The following is a 16,308-nucleotide window of genomic DNA, read 5'->3' as shown; positions in this document are numbered from 1 at the left end:
GTAAACAAACATCTAATTTACTGAATGAGGCTTGGACTATATGGGAAAATGTCATAGTGAAAGTGTTGACTTGTAATTATCAGATTAAAACAGTAAGAACACCTCAACTGGAATGATACATAATGTGTTCTCAGATGTCTATATACATTGGGATAGACTAATAGAGGGGATAATTACTTCAGAAGGGCTTAAAGAGTTTGCCAAAATTCGTATCCTAAGCTCCACTCTAGACTTGCCAAGCTAGAGTGAGTTGAGAGGTGGGGAGCGGTAAGATCAGCGGGCTGACGCGGGTGTGTTAGAGCCTGCCAGGTGATTGCAGCAGGCGGGCCTTCTGTGGCTCCATCTCCTTCAGCACCCTCTGCTCTAGGTTGGCCCTCACTAGTTATCAACACCTCACTCTTGCTCAGATACTTTGATGATGGCCCTGCCTTAGTGCCATGCAGCCCTCACCATCTCTCCTCCGCTGTGAGATTCCTATCTCTAACCTTATCTGGCTTTTCTACTCTAGTATCTTATGATGTGCACCTTGAATACACTGATGAAAGCCAATGCCATCATCTTTATGGCATTTCAACATACACTGTTTTTTCATTTTGATTTTCACGATAACCTTGCATGAGGTAGGCAGTACAGAAGCTTTGTCATATACCTTTCTGAAATCTACCTGTACTGTTTTTAGCATTCCCTCAATCTGCCAATGTAGATTCCCCAATGTAGTGAAAATGAAGTTGAAACTAGCCAGGCCTGACTTTATCTTGATGAAACCATGTTGGCCAGTGGTACTTGGCATTTTCCTTTCTGAGTTTACAAACGGTATGTTACTAATGTGTTGAATTCAGCAAAATGTACCCTATTATGTGCCATAGATAGTACTAGATATGCCACGTTATCTTTGTTTAAGAATTCATCTTTTTTTAATATTTATTTTTATTTTATTTATTTATTTGGCTGTGCCGGATCTTAGTTGTGGCACGTAGAATCATTAGTTGTGGCATGTGGGATCTGGTTCCCTGATCAGGGATTGAATCTGGGCCCCTGCGTTGGGTGTGTGGAGTCTTAGCCACTGGACCACCAGGGATGTCACCAAGAATTCATCTTTTTTCCAAAATCAGGATATTATCTGCCTTTCTCTAGGTGTTACTCTTGAGTATTCCTCAAAAGTGGTACATAGTACTTCATTGATTTTATTTGTAAACTTTGTAGGACCTAGATCAAGAAGCATTTTTTGAGGGTGTATTTTAATCTAAAGTTTTGACCACTTCAGCTAGCCTGTGTTGTTACCATTAGTTTATGTTTAACCTTCTCTAGTTTTTAATAACTGGTGGTTCTGAGATCACCAAGACTATTCATATCACATTCAGAGGAAACAGTAAGTTATATGTATGCTTAAGGGCCTCAGTGTATTTTTAACTAAAAATGAATTTTCTTTTAAACAGCATCCACCTTGTACCCAACACAAAAAATGGAAACATTTACCCTCCCTTAATTACCATTGCCTACAGTGACATTGATGTCAAAGATCCCAACAGCCAGTCTGTGAAGGTGAGTTCCTTCTTGGTCATTGCCTCTCTATGTGTTAGTGTAAAACTGATAGAGTTTGCATTATGGTCCAAAGACTGTTAGTCCTTTTCAGAGTTTTAAATAGTCAAGACAGTTGTTTTTTACTAATGGTGGTAAGAGGTGAGTTCTTATGGATTCTGCACATAAAAAGGCAAGAACTAAGTTTGCCAGCAGATAGTGTCACCAGCCGCTGGGCCTCCCTGTTCTGGATGCCAGGACATTTCTCGTTCTCTTTGGCCACCTTGCTTCCGTTAAGATTTGTCTCCTTGCCTGACTAAACCAGGGACTCAAACCCTTAGTGGGCATATGTGTTTCTCTTCTCACCAGTCTTGCCCACTTGATAGAGGCATACTTAAACAGGCAGAAAGAGAATCAAATTATTAGCTTTATAACTAGTAGAACTAGTTATAACTAGTTTATAGTTATAGTTTATGAAATAGTTTATAACTATTTCACTAAAGTGAAATAGAGAATGCAGTTTGGACCCACAACCAATTAGTCTTCTGACAGTTTCCCAACTCAGTTAAACTTCACCCCAGAACCCGAGTCCTCCCCTGCCTGGAAGGGCCTGAGTGTGGAAGTGAGACCGTGCACACGCTGAGAGCAGGCCGCTCCAAAGAAGGAGCCTGGCAGAGGCCGAGCTCTGCCTCGCCAGGCGACTGAAGTGTCCCTGCCTGAGGAGGATGGAGATCGGGACCAGAGCTCACCCTTCTAGACTTCTCCCTCATCCCCTCTCTCCTCCGGAAGCATGACAGTTGGAAGGTGCACATTCCCTGCCTCTAAGACTCACTAAAGCTTTACATTTCCACTGTCTCACTTTGCTGACGTTTCGTGCTCTAGTTCTTCCGCCAGTGTCCTGGGCCTCGCTACTGTGCTCGCACCTCTGCTCAGCTGCTGTTGGATTCAGGCTCTCATAAAGCGAAAAGCAGCCACCTGATCGGACGTTTCTCTGAAAGAGTGCACATCCTCAGTTTTATTACCTGATTTGATGTTAAATTCGTTTCTGTTGCCTGAATTTATATACACTGTAATGAGAGGAGAAAATCCAGGAACAGCTTAGTAACAACAAAAGACTGCCTTGTTTAGATTTTCCTGGAATGTCATTTTTGGGTAGTTAAGAATATATTTATCTTAATGTAAAACACTTCTGGATGTTTTCTTTAAATATTTTTCATGTCCAAAATATATCTAAGCTGTTTTGACAAATTGGAAAATAAGAGGTAGGAAAAAAGTTGAGAGAATCATAAAACTATACTGAGGAAGCCCACCTCAATTCATTCTAATTATAGAATGCACACTTTTCATCATTTCTTAATTTCTCATGACAGCTATTGTAAAAATTCTACATTCATTTTGAGCAGCTGTATCTCTGCTGTCTTACCATCTCTGCAAGTAACCTAATCTTCCTGTTTTTCTGAGCAGATCAAAACCATCCAATATGAATTCCCTCAATTTCCTCTTTAATACTTCAGTATCTCTGTTTCATTATCTTTCTCGACTCCGGTTCCTATTTCTAAGAATAAAGGACTCTTCCCACTTTCTTAAGCGAATTTTAAACCCATACTTGTTTAGGGTGTTTTCTCCTATTTAATTTTACATATTTTATTATAACATATTAATGTGTATTTTCTCCTGTTTCACCCCCATCCCTTTATTCGGCCAGTTTCTCTGCTGGTTCCTTTCCTTTCAGGTTGCCCTATCTTAAAAACAAATTAGCACAACCAAACCATAAAATCTTCTGTCAGTTCTGTCAACAATTCAGCTTGCTATCATGTGTCTTTCCTTGATTTCCCAACCATTTATTCTTTCATCATTTGCAGTTTGGGTCCTGCCATTTTGCTTCTTTGAAAACCTCTTGAATGAAGTCAGTGAGGTAGTCCACATACGCTGGCTTTATTTCTTTAACTTGCCACTTAAACAGTTGCCCCTTGAACAACATAGATTTGAACTGCATGGTTCTGCTTATATGTGGACTTTAAAAAATTTTTTTAACTAAATATGTACTGCAGCAGTCTGCAAAGTTGGTCGAATTCATGGATGTGGAGGACCAACTCTAAAGTTCTGTCTGGATTTTTGACTGCATCGGAATTGATGCCCAACCCCTGTATTGTTCAGGGGTCAGTTGTGCAACATTTGACTCTACTCGTGACCCCCTCCTCCTCGAAGTTCCCTGTTCTGTGGCCCTGGCAAGACTTAGGTGTCTTCCCTCTCCTATTTCTCATGCTACTGTTTCTCTTAATCCTTTATGATTCATCTCTCTCCTGTCTCTGTATAATTGTGTCCCTAAGATTCTTGTTTACACCTTTGATTAATCTGCCTTCTTCCTATGTGATTGTTTAGCCAGTTGCTGAACTCTTGATACACAGGATAGGTCACATGCCTCAGTTACAGAAACCTATCAGAAAATGAAATACGATTAGTTTGACTTGACTGCCGTTAATGAACCTAATCTACCTTCTAATGAAACCCTCTTTCTTTAATATGTACTCTAAATGGATAATTAAAGTAGTGTGGGTATGGGTAATTCCCCAAAGTGTATTTATTTATGTATAAGTAAAAGTCAACTCTAGCAATATTGATAATTTAAAAGTATGATATTTTTGGTAAAATTCAACTGTGAATGTATTTTTATAGTAAAAATAGGTTTGTATCATATAACCAGTATGGCTAATTTGCTTTCTTTTAAATATCAGGTTTCTTTCTCAGTCACATATGAAATGGATCAAGGAGAAGCACATGTCCAGACAGATGTGAGTTTCTTTTAACCTGTCAAAATACTTTCAGTATATTGTTTAATTAAAACAAAATTTTTTTACATGTTCAGGAAAGTTGTCAAAATAAAGAGATTTGCCATATATCCCTCACCAAGTCTCCCTTAGGGTTAACATCTTACATAACTGTAGTTATTGTTATTCAGTCGTTGGTCGTGTCCACCTCTTTGCGACTCCCATGGACTGCAGCACGCCAGTCTGCATACTGTAGTACAGTGGTCATAATCAGGAAATTAATATTGATGTAGTCCTGTTAACTAATCTGGGCTTTCCTGGTGGCTCAGTGGTAAAGAACCCACCTGCCAATGCAAAGACGCAGGTTCGATTCCTGGGTCGGGAAGATCACTTGAAGAAGGTAATGATAACCCACTCTAGTATTCTTACTTGGGAAATCCCATGGACAGAGGAGCCTGGTGGGCTGCAGTCCAAGGGGTCACGAAGAGTTGGACATGATTTAGTGACTAAACAACAACAAATTAACTAATGTAAATACTCTTTGGATTTTACGGATTTTTTTCACTATCCTTTTTCTGTTTTAGGACCCAACCATCGTGTGTCTCCTTAGTCTCCTTAGGTCTGTGACAGGTCGACAGTCATTCTTTGTCTCATGACTGACCCTAACACTGGTATTTTGTCCTTCAGTTGGTTTTATCTGGTATTTTCCCATGATTAAATGTAGTTTTAGCATACATACCATGAAAGTGATGTTATACCCTTCTCAGTGAGTCGTATCAGAAGACACTTGGTGTCAGTATATCTTATTAATGGACTTCCCAGGTAGCGCTAGTGGTAAAGACCCTCCTGCCAATGCAGGAGAGATAAGAGACCCGGCTTCGATCCCTGGGTCAGGAAGATCCCCTGGAAGAGGACAGGGCAACTCATTCCAGTATTCTTGTCTAGAGAATCCCATGGACAGAGAAGTCTGGCAGGCTAAGGTCCATAGGATTGCAAAGAGTCAGATATGACCGAAGCTACTTAGCACACACATATGTTGTTAACGTTGATGTCAACTTCGATCGTATGGCTAAGATGATATCTTCAGAGTTCTCCATTGTCATTTTCTACTTATAATTAATAAGTGTCTTGTGGGAAAATACTTGACATTGTGCAAATCTCCTGCTCCTTTTTATTCTTTTGCCCTCTAATTTTAGCATCCATTAATAATTCTTGGCCAGTAAAAAATATTACTGTGATATTTGTCTGGTGGTGGTTGTGTTTTTCCATCATTTCTTCTATATTGATTAGAATTCTGTAAATAGGAACTCTCCCTTTGTCCACGTGGATTTATTTATTCATTTATTATTAAGTCAGTATGGACTCATGAATATTTATTTATTCTAGCAATTTTAATTCGTTACCTTCATTTTCTTGCTCAAATTGTCCCAGATTTGTCCATTGGGAGTTTCTTCAGTTTGGCGCGAGTTTCTTCAGTTTGGCGCCTATGTCCTTTTAGTGTACCTTCTAATTTTTGAGCCCTTTTTTAAGTACTTTGTTACTTTTTATTTACAGTATCTTTGAACTTTGATGAAATTGCATTATGAAATTACATAAATCTCAATTTTTTTTTTTACTTTAGATTGCTTTAGGTGTGTTGGGTGGACTCGCTATTTTATCATCTCTTTTGAAGACAGCAGGTTGGAAGAGACGCATTGGGAGTCCCATGATTGACTTACAGGTATAATCACAGGGCTTTTTAAAGTATATTTTTATCTTTTGGCTATTTTATATCCTTCTAATAAGACACAGCTAGCGGATGAGTAAAAAGTTGCCTTGAGTTTCTCTGGGGTACCTGACTAGGAGACGTTCATGAGTAGGAAATGTACCCTCGTTTCCCCTCCAGCGTGCACCACGGCTGGTGGCCAGTCTGCACCCACCAGCCGTGCTCTTCTTGTTTCCTTGAATCCTCAGCAACACTTGCTGTTTTCCCACCCTTTCCCATTTTTTGCCGATCTGGTGGGATGAGTAGTTTGTCATCAATTTCCATTTCTTTGATTACTCTTCATATACTTTATTAATCATTTGGGCTTCCCCTTCTGTGAACTTCTTATTTATATCACTTGCTCATTTTTCTGTTGTTTCCAGTTTTTCTTATTTATTTAAACAAATTTTTTATATTTTATTTTATTTCGTTTTTTTGTATTTTCTAAATATAAATCTTCTTTTGGTTTTTGACATTGAAGTTTCTTCTCCAAGGGTAAATCCATCTGTTATTTTACCTATATGTTACTTTGTTTAGTAGAAACTCTTGATTTTAATACTGTCAAATCTGAATAGGTTTTCATATTATGGTGTGTGCTTTTAGGATCTTGTTTAAGATATCCTCCCCTATCAAAAAGATACTCTCCCATATTTTATTCTATTAACTTTATGGTTTCATTTCTCATTTAATTGTTTTTACATTTGTTCTTGTTTTTATTTTCATCTGTCATTTATTGAATATTACTGTAAGCCAGGCACTTTTTAAACCTTGAGACGTGTAATTCATTTAGTCCTCACAATAGCTCTATGAAGTTAGGTATCGTGATCATTCCCATTTTATACATGCTGAAATTGTAGAGATTAAGTAAATGTCCTATTCATTTAATGTTTACCATATCAAAATGTAGGTAGTATTTCCAGTTAGCTGATTAAGAACATAAGAAAGGCAGCACAGTAAACTGGTTTGTGTTGGGTTATCTTCCTGTCTCCAGAGCTAATGTGCCTGGAAATCAGAGGAGGGGGGCTTGATTTACTGTTTGGGAGGGTCAAGAAAGGCATCCAAGAGAAGTGAAGTTTAAGCTGGATTATCTATGCATTATCTGAATTTGAGCACACTCCTGGAGATAGTGAAGGACAGGGAAGCCCGGCACGCTGCAGTTCATGGGGTTGCAAAAAGTCAGACACAACTTAGCAACGGAACAGCAGCAACGATCTTCGCATTCCACAAATAGTCACTGATGGTCTGCTGTCTGAGTGCCAGATACTCTACGAGGTGCTGGGAGATGTGGTAATGGGCACAGGGAGACGTGGTCTCTGCCCCCAGAGCTCTAGAGAGTTTGCCAGAGCGAAGAAGAGAAGAATATGTTGAAATAATACTCATTTCATTCCCCAAAACACTTGGGATGGATGTGTGGAGTGGTTAATTATTGAGCAAGTTGTTGGAACGGACAGATGAGGCTAAAATTTAATTTTGGCCTAGGTTGTAAAGGACCTTGTGGATCAGGAATTTACATTTTAATGAGGCATCACTGTACATTTTTAAGAAAGAGAGTGACACAGTCCAATTTACATTTTAGAAAGCCAACTCTGATGGTGGTATGGAGGGTACGTTGGGGAGAAGGATTCCAAAGTTGAAGAAAATTAGAAAGCGGTTCTAAAGTTCTTAGTTGGTGAAAGATGAGAAGAGTTGAATAAGATAGAAGTTATTGGGAATGGATCAAAAGGTTAGGACCCAAAAGGTATCTAGGAAGTGGCTGCAGTCAGTCCTGACTGATTCATGGATACATGAAATAAGACTTCAAGCTTGAGAAACTGGGTTGATAATAACGTTATTAATAATAATATGTTATAAAGTAGTATAAATAGATTGAGTCTATAACAGCTGTGATTCTCTTTTTAAATTGCAGACAGTTACGAAATTCTTGGTTTACTATGCTGGTGATCTGGCCAATGTTTTCTTTATCATCACTGTAGGAACAGGTCTTTACTGGCTTATTTTCTTTAAAGTAAGTGATTTTCTGGATTTAACCTTAGTGCCACAACCTGAATAAATTGTAAGCTCTCTTTATAAAGCAACTGTTTTTACTTGAGGGTGTTTCTAATCAAGAATATTGGGGCAAGTGCTAAACTCACCGTAACCTAAGTGTGTTGTGTTTATTTTATGCTTTCTTTGGGTTATAAACTGTGCCTAGTAAAAACCTTGTGTGGTCATACTTAGTGTAATTTTCATCACAGGCGCAGAAATCTGTCTCTGTTTTGCTACCAGTGCCAGCTCAAGAAGAACGTTTTGTTACTTATGTGGGATGTGGTTTTGCTCTGAAGGTAAGTTTCAAAGCATAGGTTACTGAATTTTAAAACTCTGCTTAAAAAAAAAAAGGTCTGCTAATAAACATGTAAGTCTTCAGAGTTAAAACGCTTTCAAAATCTTTGGTGTAAAATTTAGTTTAATTTTAGAAGAAAGTATGAATTGTTTAATTTTACTAGGAAGTCTGCATTTATTTATAATAGGTGTCTCATTCTGAAGCTCTACCTTAAATACTTTTTTATTCTTTAATGTAGACTGTTAGTTGAGAGTGAACGGTACCACACTGGATAAAGTGCTGAACTCAGCCTTGGTTCTCTCTGCTTCCACTTTCCTTTCCTCCTCTTCCCATGGCAGCCCCCTCCCTGCTTCACTGTTCTTTCAGTGGACATGATGCTCTTTACATGCCTCTGCCGTACATCTCATCCAGTTGTGTTGTGATTATTAAGTGACTGCTATTCCCACTGATCTGTGAGCCCCAGGAAGAGAGGAATCATCCCATACTTAGATTTTTAACCTTTGTTTGATCAATAATGCACCTTCGCAGAAGAATCCTCAGTTTAAACATATTCTGAAATGAAAAGGATTTTTTTCATCAGAAATCTTAATAGCAGAAATAGAGAAAAAGACAGTAAGAACATCCTAAAACTTTCATTAGGACAAACAAATTACAGTTGGTAATACCTTTCCTTATGAAGAAGTTAAAGGCTTTTGGAAACCTTGGGAAAGAGTCAATTACTCAAGATCCCTGTGTGAGGAGGGAGGTAGTATGTCTCCTTTCATATTCCTATTTCAAAGAAAGAAGAAGGGAAGGTGAATTAATATGTGTGTAAAAAGTCTATGAATTTGGTGATTGTTAGTTGATGAGGTTCTGGTGAGCCCCTAATGGTATTATGACTTTGTCACTTGTGAAACTTACAGTGAAAATGTTAGTCACTCTGACTCTTTGACTCTTTGCGACCCGATGGACCGTAGCCTGCCAGGCTTCCCTGTCCATGGGATTCTCTGCAAGAATACTGGAGTGGGTTGCCATTCCCTTCTCCAGGGGATCTTCCTGACCCAGGGGTTGAACCTGGGTCTCCCCCATTGCAGGCAGCTTGTTTACCATTTGAGCACCGAGAAGCCCCATATATCTTCTTGTGATTGCAGATGTTCGTTTCTTAAAGAATCAGCGTTGGTTTCATAAGCAGGGTTGATGCCAGTACTTTAAGGTGTTTTGTTTGTCATTCTCAGGCTCTGCAATTTTTGCATAAGCTCATCTCCCAGATTACCATAGACATATTCTTTATCGATTGGGAGCGGCCTAAAGGAAAGGTTCTTAAAGCTGTTGAAGGTAATGAAAGTAACCATTTGCACCAAATTTCTTTTGCCACCGTTGTAAAGCAAAGAAGGTGAAACGTTTTACTCATTTTATCTCCCCAACCAGGTGAGGGTGGTGTTCGGAGTGCTACTGTTCCTGTAAGCATATGGAGAACTTATTTTGTGGCAAATGAATGGAACGAAATTCAGACTGTGAGAAAAATTAACCCACTTTTCCAAGTACTTACTGTCCTCTTCCTTTTGGAGGTATAAACTATTTGATATAATTGTATTCAATTTATGGGTGCCTCATAAATGTTAATTTAATTCCAACTAGATTTTCCTATCAGTGGGAGAAGTTTAAAATATTGTTACCGAGCCATTAAAAAATACACATAACATGAAATTTACCATCTTAATCATTTTAAGTGTACAGTTCAGTACTGTTAGGTGCACTCCTGTTGTTGTACAGTCCATCGCTAGATCTCTTCATCTTGCAGAAGTAAAACTCTGTGCCCGTCTTCTTCCCTCTCCCCAGACCTGGAACCCCCATTCTACTTTCTGTCCTTGAACACCTACTAAGGGCCATGTCCTGTGTTAGGATTTGGGGCTACAGCCTAACAGGACACACTCAGTGGGTACATGCTTATGATCCCTTTACAGTTATTTGATGGACCTGGGTAGAATTATCAAAGGAAATATTCAGTACTGAATATGAGACTGAAATACGGAAACTATATGAGTAACATTTTCTGTAGAACTAGCTGCTTAAGTAAGGTTTGATATAAATTTTGTCAGACTCCTTTGTTTGTCTGCCTTCCTTTTTCCTTCTTTCTTGCCTTTCTCCTTCCTTTCCTTTTTTGAACCTAGAAGAACGTGTGTGTCTCTGGGACATAAGAACACTGTCTCAAAAACTTACTTATAGTCCTGTTTTTTAAAGCTTAAAAGGGATTGTGTGAGAAAGTAGTTTTATAATCAAGTAAGTTTGGAAAATACTGTATTCCATAAAGTCATGTAACTTCTTTACCATAAAACTTTCCAGAGCCTTTAATGTATGAGAGTAGAAGGCATAGAGGTGAGTATAACATGATATCTTCCTCAAAAGGCATTTTGGAAAATAGTGTTTTAAAGTATAAAAAGTATTTTGCGTAGTGCCTGGCATAGATTGCTGGTTGTTCATTGGTAGTTTACTGAAAGTGAAAAGTGAAAGTGAAAATCGCTCAGTTGTGTCCGACTCTTTGCGACTCCGTGGACTATAGTCTATGGAATTCTCTAGGCCAGGATACTGGAGTAGGTAGCCTTTCCCTTCTCCAGGGAATCTTCCCAACTCAGGGATCGAACCCAGGTCTCCTGCATTGCAAGCGGATTCTTTACCAGCTGAGCCACAACTTTATTTTTTTGATAGAAATTTTTAAGCTTTGTCAGTATATATGATAATAAGGTTATATTTGGCCTTGAGTCGAAGGGGATGACAGAGGATGAGATGGTTGAATGGCATTACTGACTTGATGGACTTGAGTTTGAGCAAGCTCCAGGAGTTGGTGATGAACAGGGAAGCCTGGTGTGCTGCAGTCGTTGGGGTCACAAAAAGTCAGACACGACTGAGCAACTGAACTGAACTGGCCTTGAGCCATATTGAAGAGACTACCTAATGAACTAGCTAAAATTTTGTATTCAATACTTTGTAATTAAAATACTGGATAATTATTTTTATCTAGATTTTCTACTGTTTGTACAAACTTGAATACTTCAGTTTTTCAAGGGAAGGAGTAGAGAGAGGTGTCTCATTTTCAGACTACAGGAGTTTTCTTTATCCGTATCTTTTAAAATTATTTTTTCTTTTTATTTAAGGTTGTGGGATTCAAGAACTTAGCATTAATGGACTCATCCTCTAGTCTTTCCAGAAGCCCACCTAGCTACATAGCTCCTTACAGCCGCATTTTGAGATATGCTGTGTCTTCTGCTCTTTGGCTGGTCATTGGAATTATACAGGTAACAGGAGATTATACTTTGAAGCAACATTACCTCTCTATATTTTTAACTCTGTTTATATACTGATCTTCAGCTCTTGAACACAACAGGGTTTCTATAGTATAAAGAAGGTGACAAGAACAATAATAAAGATAGCTAATAGCTAATTCTTACATAGTATGCTAATCTAGGCACTGTGTTAATTGCATTACACAAAGGAACTTACTTAATCTTTATAGTAGCCCTCAGAGATAGATTCTTTTAAATATCCTCATTTTATAGATGAGGATGTGGTGGCACAGAAAGGTTAAATATTTGCCCAAATATGATATTAGAAATCTATTAGAAATGAGCAGAACTGGAATTTGAGCCCAGAACAATTAGAAATCAGCAGAACAAAAACAGAAAAAGAAATCAGCAGAACAGAAATTTGAACTCAGGCAATCTGATTTCAGATTTCATTTCTTATCAATAGTGGGGCTCTGAAGGGTCTTTCAGAGTCTGCAGGATTTAGTTTATATATAATGATAGGAATTGCTAAGGTACCCTCAATCTTTGCTTTAAAACTAACATATTGTTTACATTCATTTGCATATCATTAAATCTCACTCAAATTACCAGTACCCCTGCTGAAATTTTCTTTGAAGTATTAATTGAAATAGCTGACACTAAAAATAAATCTGAGGACCCAGGGCTCTAGCAGAGGATCTTTGCTATGCTTATTTCCTTTATCTTCTTATAGCTAAAAGAAAATAAAAAGAATGAAAGGAAAAAGAGAGAGAGAAGCAGGAGCTACAGCGCTTAACTAACTCTAGTCTCTGCATTTCTTTCTCTTGCTTACAGACACTCCCATGAGTGGGAAAAGCCTTTCAGTTTGATTAAGATTTCTTTAACTTTTAAATAAGCAAAGGAAGGTGGGACTTCCTATAAACTGGAGAGCTTATATTTGCCTTAAAAACGAAATTTTAAAAGATTTTGGAATTGAAGTCCCCAAATTCCTACAGAATTGGATCTAGGTGTCATTCTGTGACCTGAGACTACTGTTTAAATTTGTATTTATTTTAAATTGTTAAGACTTGTGCAAACTTAGAGCTGTAGAATAGAGCTAGTGAGGGATAGTTTGACAATCACAGGAGAGAGACAAACAAATTAGGATTTGAAGTAAAATTAGATTAAAATAATATGGGGTTTGATTTTTTTTCCCGTTTCAGTTTTATTGAGCTATAACTGACGTGAAAGTGAAAGTTGCTCAGTCGTGTCTGACTCTTTGTGATTCCATGGACTCAGGCCAGAATACTGGAGTGGGTAGCCGCTCCCTTCACCCGGGTCTCCTGCATCGCAGGCAGACTCTTCACCAGCTGCGCCACCGGGGGAGCCCCGGTGACAGCCGACAGTGACAGTGACTGTCGTTTGTCGCTGTAGGTCACCAATGCAGCGACATGCAGCGCTGTGTTAGTATAAGGTGTCAGTGGTTTAACTTACATGTGTTATGAAACGATCACCACCATAAGTTTAGTGAACGTCCATCACCTCATATAAATGCAAAACTAAAGAAATAGAAAAATACTTTTCCCTTGTGATGAGACCTCTTAGAATTTATTCTCTTTTACATATAACATACAATAATGTTAATTATATTTACAATGTTATACATTATATCTTTAGTACTTACTTATGTTATAACTGGAAGTTTGTACTTTTTGATTGTCTTTATCAAATTCTACCCATTTCCCCCTCCAGCCACCACCTCTGGTAACCAGGAATCTGATCTGTTTTTCAAGAGTTTGTTCATTAGTCTGTTTTTCAAGTGTAATTGACAGCACAGTGCTAGTTCCTCGCACACAGCATAGTGATTTGATATTTCTATACATTTCAAAGTGATCGTCATGTTGATCTAGTTACTCTGTCATAATACTCTGGAGTTTGATATTTATCATCAGTATAATAGTAAGTAAATATTTATATTTACTTATACCAGTATAAGTTTTTGTGAACAGATCAGATTTTTCTGGATGTAGAGAACTTAAAGGAATACCATCTGAAGCTTTTCATATTGGTTGAGTACAACAACTAAAAAAAAATAAGCCACACTGACAGGCCTGAAATAAAAGTAGCTTTTCTCTGTCTCATGAGAAAGAGAGTAGGGGTAAGCAGTGCAGGGCCAGCAGGGTGGCTGCCGTCAGACCTGGAGGCCTGTTGTTCTGCTTTGCCCCTCAGGACTTCACCTCTAACGTCACCTCGTGGGCCATAATGGCTGATGGGGTTGCAGGTGTGAACCAGGGGAGGAGACCTCACCCTTTCCTCTTTTTTTTTTTTCTTTCCACTATGAATTTTAATTGAAAACATTACAACAGCTTAACTACCCATAATGAAATATGAAACTTCAGTAGTTAAATTATTATTATCATTTATGAGGCATTTATTCTTCCTTATTTTATAGACCAGCAGGAAACTTTGCATACTTGTATTTTCTGTTCTCCATTTCAGAGGAAGATTGTGAAGAGAAAGTCTAAAAGTTTTATAAATCAAAACCTAATTGAGAAGTAAAACACAGGGAGAACAAAATCTGTGTATAGCTGAGTGTAGGTGGTTTTTAGCTCATATTTTAGGTATGAAAACAGTTTAGCTCATTTCACATGAAACAAGCAGGTGAAGTAGTAAAGCTGAACTGTGAAAACCCCTATTAATTATTTTTGGCATGCTTCTTAATTTTCTTTTTCCCCTGGTTTCTTGTCTTCTGTGCTGGAGTCTTGAACAGGTAACCCCTTGAGGGGGTGTTGGTGATAAATGGGCCATGAAGGAAACATCAGCAAACCCAATAAGGCAAATCCTGCTATAACTATGTAGCCCACCCTGGCTGTTTAGCCACATGCACATATATAAATCCAAGTGCTGTAGAAAAGAGTCACCTCCTGAAACATTTGTTCAGCTAGCGCCTGGCCCTTGTAATCCTTGAGTGTGAGCAGTGAGTCCGGATGCTCTGTGAGCAGGCGGGCATGGGGCAAGGACCCCAGCTCAGGGGCCATACGGGCCGGGGGCTGGTCCTCCCTGCAGACTGGAGGGTGGGCTGAGTCGGGGAGTGTGATGACCACTCACCCCTTTCTCCTTGAGAGCCTTTTCAGAGGTGTCTTCCACCTCTCCTTGGCCAGAACTTGATCACGTGCCCGCCCCCCACCCGCCCCCCGTCTGCAGGGCAACAGCGTGCCCACACAAGGGTCTGTCCCTAGGAGAGGGGACAGGCTTGTAGGAGCAGCAGCTAGCCGCTCTGGGCACTACCGTCTGACCTCGTTTGTTTCTCACTCTGCTGTCGTTTGATAGAGACGGATGTCTCCATGGTCGCATCCTCAGATTATCAGTGTTTATGCATCCTTAAGAGTTCCTTTAACCTGTAGCAGTTCGATAAATTTGTCTCTACAAACTGTTCTTGATTCTCATAACGTTAGGTTTTATTATTCACTCCCCAGCCCAGCTTCTTCAATTTTTAAGTGGTATCTCTTCGTTTTTAAACTTTGTTACTGTTTTTCATGTCATTTAAAGGAGCTTTAAAATACGTACGTGGTGTTTTTAGGAAAGGGTTTTCAGTATTCAGCTGCTGCAGATTCATTTAAGTATTCATTCCCATATCTGAGTGTATTTTATGTGGGAGGCACTGGCGAGCCCAAAGATAGGCTCTAACAGGAATAAGTTACAACTTGTGACAAGTGCTGTGAAGGGCGTCAGCAGGCAGATGAGACAGCAAGTAGAGGGAGGTAAGGGGAAGGAAAGTTAGGAGTGGGGACAGCTTTGAATAGGGTGGTTAGGAAGTGTTTTCTTTCTCTGAAGGGTATCTAAGGTCTATAGTGTAAGCTCTTCTCTTCTGATTTGTGTAACTCCCCTTTGCAGTATTATTAAATCTGTCTAAGAAAACACTTGAAACCATTTCATTTGAATGTTTAACACATTATCTGTAGTTGAAACAGAATACTTGACATATGCTTTTTATATGCTACTCTTATCAGAGAAGATTAATTTGAAAAACATGCAGTTTCTCTAGTAGACTTTGGGATTTAGGAGATGAGCAGAATTGTAGAACTAGACCTAAACTGGCCATAATGCATTGGTTTATCCTAAGGTTTTCAAAGCCCCTTACTTCCTCTCCCTGTGTTTGTCCTATCTTATTTTAATGACACAGAAAAGTTTTTAAATTCAAAATAAGCCCCCTCAGTGAATCTTAACAGAATTCCAAAACACTCTTCCTTTAACAGAAGAATAGGAAATGCTAAGTAGGATTTTATCCCACAAGAATCATTATTGGCCCCTATGTTCTTGTTTGGAACTTAGTTTTTCTTAATATAGTATACTGTGGCTATAAAAGAAAATTAAATCCTAAAATCTAATAAGCATGAACTTGGCTTAATGTTTCAGATTGTGTTCTTTGCTGTCTTCTATGAGAGATTTATAGAAGATAAAATTCGACAGTTTGTTGATTTGTGCTGTATGAGTAATGTAAGTACTTTCTGACTTTATCTTGAAACTGTTATTTCTCCCTTTTTAAAGGTCATGAGTACATTAAAAGAGGCTTTAAAAGTGATTTTCTATGATTGGATTTTTAGTCTGATTTCCACTGGTGGTTAATTCCAGAGATGGTTATAATGAGCTACAAGTTAATATTTGCTGCCTGAAATTTTCCTTCTTTATTTGCAACTTCTTAATTGTAAATCCCTTATG

At 38.6% G+C, this 16,308-nt stretch overlaps 1 protein-coding gene and 1 pseudogene across 3 annotated transcripts in view; one reads left to right on the top strand and one right to left on the bottom strand.

The window, feature by feature from the left end:
• TMEM67 (transmembrane protein 67) overlaps positions 1 to 16,308 on the top strand; it is a 43,398-nt gene that overhangs the window by 17,481 nt on the left and 9,609 nt on the right. For all 3 annotated transcript variants that reach the window (XM_043880190.1, XM_043880189.1, XM_043880188.1), the window contains 9 exons: positions 1,437 to 1,542; positions 4,254 to 4,310; positions 5,908 to 6,006; positions 7,937 to 8,035; positions 8,265 to 8,351; positions 9,565 to 9,664; positions 9,758 to 9,897; positions 11,482 to 11,622; positions 16,006 to 16,086. In XM_043880190.1, the coding sequence (XP_043736125.1) occupies positions 1,437 to 1,542; positions 4,254 to 4,310; positions 5,908 to 6,006; positions 7,937 to 8,035; positions 8,265 to 8,351; positions 9,565 to 9,664; positions 9,758 to 9,897; positions 11,482 to 11,622; positions 16,006 to 16,086 (910 nt within the window). The remainder of the gene's footprint in view (positions 1 to 1,436; positions 1,543 to 4,253; positions 4,311 to 5,907; positions 6,007 to 7,936; positions 8,036 to 8,264; positions 8,352 to 9,564; positions 9,665 to 9,757; positions 9,898 to 11,481; positions 11,623 to 16,005; positions 16,087 to 16,308) is intronic.
• On the bottom strand, positions 14,285 to 14,627 carry LOC122679642 (annotated as a pseudogene).

The sequence above is a fragment of the Cervus elaphus genome, chromosome 21 (assembly GCF_910594005.1).
Source record: "Cervus elaphus chromosome 21, mCerEla1.1, whole genome shotgun sequence".
NCBI lineage: Eukaryota > Metazoa > Chordata > Mammalia > Artiodactyla > Cervidae > Cervus > Cervus elaphus.
The sequence above is the reverse complement of the archived record's forward strand: the minus strand, read 5'-3'. Positions and strand labels throughout refer to the sequence as shown.